General features: G+C 38.1%; 1 protein-coding gene and 1 non-coding gene across 2 annotated transcripts; both read left to right on the top strand.

Moving 5' to 3' along the window:
- The first annotated feature begins 888 nt into the window (after positions 1 to 888).
- scpp1 (secretory calcium-binding phosphoprotein 1) lies at positions 889 to 6,622 on the top strand. The gene is made up of 9 exons (XM_061729697.1): positions 889 to 1,033; positions 1,364 to 1,418; positions 1,728 to 1,772; positions 2,095 to 2,148; positions 2,267 to 2,293; positions 2,376 to 2,543; positions 4,626 to 4,667; positions 4,782 to 4,841; positions 5,701 to 6,622. The coding sequence occupies exons 2-9, from the start codon at positions 1,365 to 1,367 to the stop codon at positions 6,202 to 6,204; spliced, it is 954 nt and encodes a 317-aa protein (XP_061585681.1). The 5' UTR covers positions 889 to 1,033; position 1,364; the 3' UTR covers positions 6,205 to 6,622.
- A 349-nt stretch (positions 6,623 to 6,971) lies between these two features.
- trnai-aau (transfer RNA isoleucine (anticodon AAU)) lies at positions 6,972 to 7,045 on the top strand. Its single transcript has one exon. It is a non-coding gene; the product is annotated as a tRNA-Ile (tRNA).
- The last annotated feature ends 1,480 nt before the right edge of the window (positions 7,046 to 8,525 follow it).

Here is an 8,525-nt window from a genome sequence, read left to right as displayed (position 1 = left end):
CATCAGGTGTCTGGTGGAAGGGGTCGATCCGACATTAAAACGTGGGTTTCTTTAGTAAATGTGCAGACATTGTTGACTGTCTGTGTGCCACAACAAGCATCAATCATCCCCCTGCTAACTCCTCCCTTGTGGTTTTGGCGGCTAGCTCTAGACTGGTGAACATTTACGCTAATTGCAGGTTTCTTCCGTGCCGTAGAAATCCACTGTGGGGTTAAACATGGAATTCTGTAATCTTATTTTGGGTTTGCCCATATAAGGACATCCAGGAAGCAGTTATAAGCCTTTGGTAGGACATACAGAGCTTTTTTATGTACTGTATTTCCAAGAATGTATCCCATTTCCATCAACAGCTTGTACACTGAAGGCAGCGTGATTTAAAATACCGTAGACAAAGTACTTTTTAAGAGGAAGTTCATCCACAGTGAAGTGTAAATGTAAGAAAGCATGTGATGTAATGAATATTTTCAACATTTTTTAAAAGAATACCCTGTAATTATTGTTACTGAAATACAAGCTTCTGTCTGGAAAGTAAAAAAAGACAAACATTAAGGCACCTTTTTGCCCCGGAAACAAGCATTTGCAGCGCTGACCTGTCTAGCCCCTCTTCTCCCCTCTGAGTGGGTGAGTTTGTTTTTTCAACAGGCCACAAACCCTATGGTTTAGTAAGCTAAACTATATTTCTCCTTAGGCTTGAGAGGGGGCGGAGGAAATTTATGTTAGACTGAATGAGGCACACTGTGTGTTTTTGTGTGTGCCTGCAATCATCATCATCATCATCATCATCATCATCATCATCATGCCCATGCGAGTTTGTTTTGGGCTCTCTTTCTGGGACACCTTCATGTGTCTGCGAGTTAGAGACATCCGGAAGGAAGTGATGCAATCATCTTAAATGGTTTTACATATATAGAGTAGCACTGGAGTGCCGTGCAGCATTTCCACACGTTGAGCTTTTACTGCCTCTACTGCTTGGATTCTCCTGGTTCCTGGAAACCATCGTCTGCATCTCCTGCACAACTTCTGACTCTAACAGGTACAAATCAAGTTCTTCTGAAATTGATCAAGCTGTGATTGATATGATTCTTACTTTGTTGCTTTTTATTCATTATTATTGTTTTGTGAAGTTAGCCTTATTCTGATTTCTCCAAACAGTTTCTGTTGTCAGTAAAACATGCGTTGTGATTTTTATGTTAAGCTCGGACAGTTTGAAGTTCCACAGCAACATTAACACAAAAAATATATCTTTACCGATGCAACCCAAGCATCACATTTGCACTGATATTTTGAGCACAAGTTGATTCTTGTAGTAAACAGTTAAATAATATTAATTCATCACAATATTAACTGCACATTTCTGTTTCAGAATGAAGGTCATCATTATAACATTGTGCCTGATTGGATCAGTTCTTGCCAGCCCAGTAAGTGTGTCATTTAGTGCTGTTTTAGTCTCATATTATTATATAAATTGTAAAAATGTAACATTTAAATATTTATAGTTTTCATACTTTATTAACAAGATGACAGAAATAGGACTCTTCTAGGTGCAACAAAAGATACTTCATAATATAATGATAATCCATAAGTGTATACCTCCTTTGGTGGTCCCAAATTAAATTATTTATAACATTAACCTAAAATAAATCCACAATAATCTTATGCACATCATGTCTGCATGATTTTACAGTGACCTCCCTGTGATAACTATGCAATCTGTTTCTTTCCAATAGATTTTTCACAATGTCCTGGATTCAAGTGAACTTGACTCTAACTCTGTAAGTTTTATCAGAATTACACATTTTCTTTTCCAAAGTGCATCATTTAGAGTGCAATGTTCTGACACAGTCAGCAGAAAAAAGTACCAGTACTGTAGATGTGGTAAAGACCTCAAGACAATTCCCATGTGGGGGACTATTGTCTGCTGCACTATAATAAATCTATAAATGTCTGCATTCATTTATGCAACAATAGTTTTGCCCCGAGCCAAATCTGACATGAATGGATCTTAAATGAATGTAATAATTGTTGATGTTGCAGTTAAAGGGTGTAGTTAAACTCACTAAGCTACGTGCTTACGTTTATTTTTTTCTTTCTCAGACTGAAACTGTGTATTTGTCCATTTCACAATCCTCTGAAAACAGCACCTCAGAGGTAAAGTACATTTTTGTCCCAATATTTTTATACTCTATTTAAAACGCTGAGAAGTTATTATGCTCTCACTTTTCCATTTTCACCTAAATGAGCAATGTTTCTTTTCTTTGTGTTGCAGAGTTCTGAGGAAAACCGCTTCAATCAAGTGAGTAATTCTTGACTCCCAAATACATTCCATACATATGAAGACACATTTAACCTCATGCATTTAATTTGTTTTCCAACAGACTTTAGTATCTGAATCAAGTGAATCGACTGAATCAAGTGAATCAACTGAGTCACCTGAATCACCTGAATCACCTGAATCACCTGAATCACCTGAATCACCTGAATCAATTGAATCAAATGAATCAAATGACTCATCTGAATCCAATGAGTCAACTTCAGAGGACAAGGTGGGTTATATCAGCAGCCGTAGCCTACTCGCTGTGAACTGTTACTGTCACTCTTTTTCTTTGCATTTCTGAATTCATTATCTCAATTTTAGAGTCTAAAAGAAATAGTTGTATGTTACTTTAACATAGCAGACGTTGAAACAAAACAAATATATGTATATATATTAGGAATGGGCGATATTTTACCGTTCACGATATACCGTCAAAAAAATTCCTCACGATAAGAATTTGTCATCTCGCGGTAAAAATGATAAATTCCTGTTGATTAAGTTTTTGTGTAAAGCTGATTTATGGTTCTGCGTTAAACAACGTGAAGGAAGGAAGGAAGGAAGGAAGGAAGGAAGGAAGGAAGGAAGGAAGGAAGGAAGGAAGGAAGGAAGGAAGGAAGGAAGGAAGGAAGGAAGGAAGGAAGGAAGGAAGGAAGGAAGGAAGGAAGGAGGAAGGGAAGAAGGAAGGAGAGAGCAGGAGGAAAGAAGGAAGGGAAAAAAAGAAGGAAGGAAGGAAGGAAGGAAGGAAGGAAGGAAGGAAGGAAGGAAGGAAGGAAGGAAGGAAGGAAGGAAGGAAGGAAGGAAGGAAGGAAGGAAGGAAGGAAGGAAGGAAGGGATAGAACACGGAAAGAAGGAAGGAAGGGAGAAAAGAAGGAAGAAAGGAAGGAAGGAAAGGGGAGAAGGAAGGGAGAAAAGAGGAAGGGAAGGAAGGAAGGAAATGAGCCAGAAAGAAAGAAAGAAAGAAAGAAAGAAAGAAAGAAAGAAAGAAAGAAAGAAAGAAAGAAAGAAAGAAAGAAAGAAAGAAAGAAAGAAAGAAAGAAAGAAAGAAAGAAAGAAAGAAAGAAAGAAAGAAAGAAGGATAAATTCCTGTTGATGACGTTTTTGTGTAACAAACATGGCGGATCTGAGAGCGAGATAGATTTATAGTTGAAAAGGTGGAGTTGAATTGGTATTTTTTTTTATCTTTATCGGGATAAATGCCAGAAATTATCGTGATACATTTTTTAGTCCATACCGCCCATCCCTAATATATATATACTTTTGTTGCACTACTATTGTCTTTCCCCAGCCAATATTTGTATGTAAGGCTGATCGGAGATATAATCGCTATGATGAATGGGGCCCCATAAGAGATTGTCCATGCATTTCATATTAATCCCTTGTCACTTGCCTACTTGGGTCTGCTTTTGTAACTGGCCCAAGTGGGACCCACAGAAGACACAGGCCTATGTCAATGCACCAGCTGTGTAAGACTGTTCCAAGCAAATCCAACATGACTAATTTGGAACCAGCCGAGTCTCTGCTGCAGGCAGGGGCGAAAATCCCGGCGGGGACAGGGGGGACAAGTCCCCCCCCATTAGTAAAGCTGCCCCCCCCTAGAATAATTTGAGACAGAATTAATAATTTTGGAACAATGCAGTAGTATTTAGTAGTGATGCACCAAAATGAAAATTTGTGGCCGAAATCGAAAATAATAATAAACAGTAAAATCTCATTACACTTAAAACAAGACTCATCACTGGAAAAAAAACAACAATTTTCACCTGTTTCAAGTAAATTTTCACTTGAAATAAGTAGAAAAATCTGCCAGTGGAACAAGATTTATCTTCTCATTACAAGCAAAAAAATCTTGTTCCACTGGCAGATTTTTCTACTTATTTTAAGTGAAAATCTACTTGAAACAGGTGAAAATTGTTGTTTTTTCCAGTGATGAGTCTTGTTTTAAGTGTAATGAGATTTTTTTTAAACTAAAAATGAGACATTATAACTAGAAATAAGACAAATATTCTTGTTAAGATTTTGGGTTTTTGCAGTGTATTATGTCAGATGTGCTGTATTATTGCCACCTTCCACCTAATACCATTGTTTTGTATTACTCTAAGAAAGCTCTTCTGCCTGTTTGCGAGATAGAGTTGAAAATGTCAAAATGCTGTATTAAAGGAAGGCTAAAACTTGTATTCCTTGTCCCCCCCTGGATTTATTCTCTAAAATTTTACTGTTTATTGTCCCCCCCAACTATGAAACGGGATTTTCGCCCCTGGCTGCAGGTATAAAACTTAGCATTGATTTTTAAACCTTTCTTTTTCACAAACAGACCTCAGAGGAGAGTGATAGTCAATCAGACGAGTCTAATGGGGTAAGTTGATTATGAAAGCTAAATATTACTTGGAATCTCAAATATTCGTCAGCTATTACATGTCCAGTGCAGCACTATCCACTTGGATTCATGATGTTCAATTTGTCCTCGCAGATGGACTCAATGGCTGAAACCAGAGATAACAGCATGGGCAGTGAGGAGAACGTTCGAAAGGTGGGGTTGTTGCATTCACACTATTTTTTAAACTGCACCCCGCTTCGGCTTGGGTTAAAGTTGTGTAACCAGTTGAGGGGGGATAAGGGGGGATGGCATCCCCCCCTGAAATAAAAACGGTCAAAATCATCCCCCCTGTAAAACTGCCATCCCTCCTTTCCATCCCTTATGTCATTTCATCAATGAATGTGGTTTTACTGCTATTTCAACATTTGGAGTCATCACCAGAAAAATAACACCAGAAAAATAACTTATTTGACAATTTTCACCTGTTTCAAGTAAATTTTCACTTGAAATGAGTAGGAATCAGCCAATGGGACAAGATTTATCTTCTCATTACAAGCAAAAAAATCTTGTTCCACTGGCAGATTTTTCTACTTATTTCAAGTGAAAATCTACTTGAAACAGGGGAGAATTGTTGTTTTTTCCAGTGATGAGTCTTGTTTTAAGTGTAATGAGATTTTTTTTACTAAAATGAGACATTTTCACTAGAAATAAGACAAATATTCTTGTTAAGATTTTGAGTTTTTGCAGTGATCCATTTTACTTATCCTGTGAAGGACAGAGTCATATTGATAAGTTCAGAAAAGTGTTTTTTATTGTTGTGTTTTGATGTATTTGATGTAAGCCCAGTGGATATTTAAAGCTTACAGAAGGCTGCATTTAACTGCTGCTATGTCATTCCTGCAGTATTTCTGCAGGTGTTTTGGTCACTGCTATTATTTGTAATATATTATATTATTTGTAATCAGCACAAATTATCTGTCCCCATATGATAAAATCCACCATCCCCCCTGATTTTTTTTTTTTACAACTCGAGTACTGTGTGTAACCCCAGGCGTTTGTTTATTCCCTGCAGCGTAATTGGATGAGAGTCCTTGCAGGTACAGTCAAAGTCTTGAGCGCAGAGGACAACACAAGCATGGAGGTTCAAGGTCAACACCAGAGCGACGAGATGACTTTGACTCACACTTTTACTGGTGCCGAGACCATTCGGAGCACTCTAGTGGACGACACCACAGACAGCAGTGATACCACCAGCGACAGCACAGACAGCAGTGACAGTTCTGATGTTACGGCTGCCCCCAGCGATGGAAGCGAAACCACCAGCAGTGAAAGCCTGGAGAGTCCAGAGACCAGCGACAGCAGCAACAGCAGCGAGAGCACAGAGGACAGCGACGGCAGCGACAGCAACGGCAGCGACAGCACAGAGATGGGACGGGTCATAGACTGTGCAAACGCCACACAGAGCTGTGAAAGCGATGAGAATTTCCTACAGGGTGTAGGAGATGATGCTCACTTCTCACTGGATCATCTGATGGTGCCAGATGAAGATAACATGGAGTTAAGGCTAAGAAGATGATGACATGTGCATGTGCAGATTCATTTTTTTCCTTTGTGAGCACTATTATTTGTCAGTTTGAAAACTTAGAGCGTGGCTTTTGCCCATCACTTCTGAACATTTATTTTAGCATTATGCTACCTGCAGGAAATTGATTTTAATGTTTGAAAATTACTGTGCTAATAGTATGGCAAAAGCATTAATTTAATGTTGATAATAACAATAATATTAATACAAATAACTATAGTTATATAATTTATAGCCCTTTGGGGATTCATGAAGTATTTTGAATTGAATTGATGTATAATCATAGAATTCAGAGGTAGTAAATAATTAGACAGGAGCACATACTTGTACAGTATTAAGATATTAGTAGAGGATATATTCATGTAATTTTATACTTGTCCAATAAACCTTTAAGGTAAATGTTGTGTTGGTTGTTGATTTACATACTATATATAATGAATGAATGAAAAACTTTATTTCGAACATGCTAAAAAATATATATATATATATAAATATATTTAAACCAAAGAACAATAGTTAAATAATAATCATACAGTATAATACAAATCATAACAATCATAAACAAAAACATGCCTCACTGGCTTGTTTTTTTTTTTTCTCTTTATATAGCGTATTTAGCCTATATACGTATATATATATATACGTATTTCTTGTCCAAAACCTCTTAAATAAGGACATTATTATTGAAAAACACGCATTATTAATAATACGTTGGGCTGGTGCAATGTTTCGTAACGTCATATTTCCAGCTCGTGCAGCATGGCCGGTTAGCTCAGTTGGTTAGAGCGTGGTGCTAATAACGCCAAGGTCGCGGGTTCGATCCCCGTACGGGCCACATCTACTTTTCGTTTTTACTCATCTCTCGCTTTTTTTCTTTTAACTGATGATTTTCCGTAATTTTTAACTAATGGTAGTTTTTATATAAACGGTACGCCAAAACCCTTGGGGAGAGCTCTTTTTCACACCGTTACCATTCTAAGATTGACCACTAGATGGCGACAAACGTTGATACATGTCACACAGACGTTACACTTTTAAAAGAGACAAATATACAGGACTGTCTCAGAAAATTAGAATATTGTGATAAAGTTCTTTATTTTCTGTAATGCAATTAAAAAAACTAAAATGTCATACATTCTGGATTCAATACAAATCAACTGACATATTCCAAGCCTTTTATTATTTTAATATTGCTGATTATGGCTTACAGTTTAAGATTAAGATTCCCAGAATATTCAAATTTTTTGAGATAAACTTAAACTTTATTTATTTGTATAGCACCAAATCATACAATATAAAATGCAACACATGGTGCTTTACATGCAGAATAAAATAACAATAAAAAACACAATTTAAAACATTCCATACGGCCCCACCCCCCACGCGTACACACACACACACACTCACACACTCACACTCATATACATGTGCACACACTCACACTCATATACATGTGCACACACTCACACACACACACACACACACACACACACACACACACACACACACACACACACACACACACACACACACACACACACACACACACACACACACAGTAAGTGGACTGGTGACATGGCTTAGCACTAACGATCCAGGTGAGGAAAACACTACCTATGGGTGGCCGTCCACACCGAGAGGCTCCACCGACCACGACCACCAGAAGCATCCCCACAGAGACCCCCCCCAACCCGGACAGACCAGGGCAGACCCCACACAGAGGTGGAGTCCCACCCCCAGCTACCCAGGCCTGAGGGATCCCCATGACGACACCCCCATGGGCGGAGCAGGCACACCTCCCAGTGTGGACGACCTCCCTGAGGAAACACTGGAGCTAAAAACTAAAAGATTAAAAGAAAGTAAAAAATGCCTAAAAGTGTAAAATTTTAGAGAAATCTATATAAAACTTAAGATGAATAATAAATAACAAATTAAAAAGTCACTAAAATGGATTAAAGTTTTAAAGATAATAAAAGAGCTAAAGAAGTAGACACAATACATAGCTAAAAAGACTAGGTAAATGAGATCAGATAAAAGCCAAACTAAAAAGGTGTGTCTTGAGCCTCCTTTTAAAAATATCAACGTTCTCTGCGGCCCCGAGGTTCTCTGGCAGGCTGTTCCATAAAGAAGGGCCATAGTGGCTGAATGCAGCCTCACCGTGGGTTTTGGTCGTGGTTCGGGGTAGTTAAAAGGCCGGTGCCAGAGGACCTCAGGGTCCGTGAGGGTTCATACAGTAAAAGCAGATCAGATAAATAAGATGGCCCAAGACCGTTAAGACACTTAAAAACCAGTAAAAGAACCTTAAAATCAATCCT

The sequence above is a fragment of the Cololabis saira genome, chromosome 1 (assembly GCF_033807715.1).
Source record: "Cololabis saira isolate AMF1-May2022 chromosome 1, fColSai1.1, whole genome shotgun sequence".
NCBI lineage: Eukaryota > Metazoa > Chordata > Actinopteri > Beloniformes > Belonidae > Cololabis > Cololabis saira.
The sequence above is the reverse complement of the archived record's forward strand: the minus strand, read 5'-3'. Positions and strand labels throughout refer to the sequence as shown.

What these genes read in the sequence shown, in the direction of transcription:
- scpp1 (XM_061729697.1), top strand. Translation starts at nt 1,365, where the DNA reads ATGAAGGTCATCATTATAACATTGTGCCTGATTGGATCAGTTCTTGCC. An exon ending in GATCAGTTCTTGCCAGCCCA is followed by an intron (nt 1,419 to 1,727) that starts GTAAGTGTGTCA and finishes TCTTTCCAATAG; the next exon opens with ATTTTTCACAATGTCCTGGA. An exon ending in GTGAACTTGACTCTAACTCT is followed by an intron (nt 1,773 to 2,094) that starts GTAAGTTTTATC and finishes TTTCTTTCTCAG; the next exon opens with ACTGAAACTGTGTATTTGTC.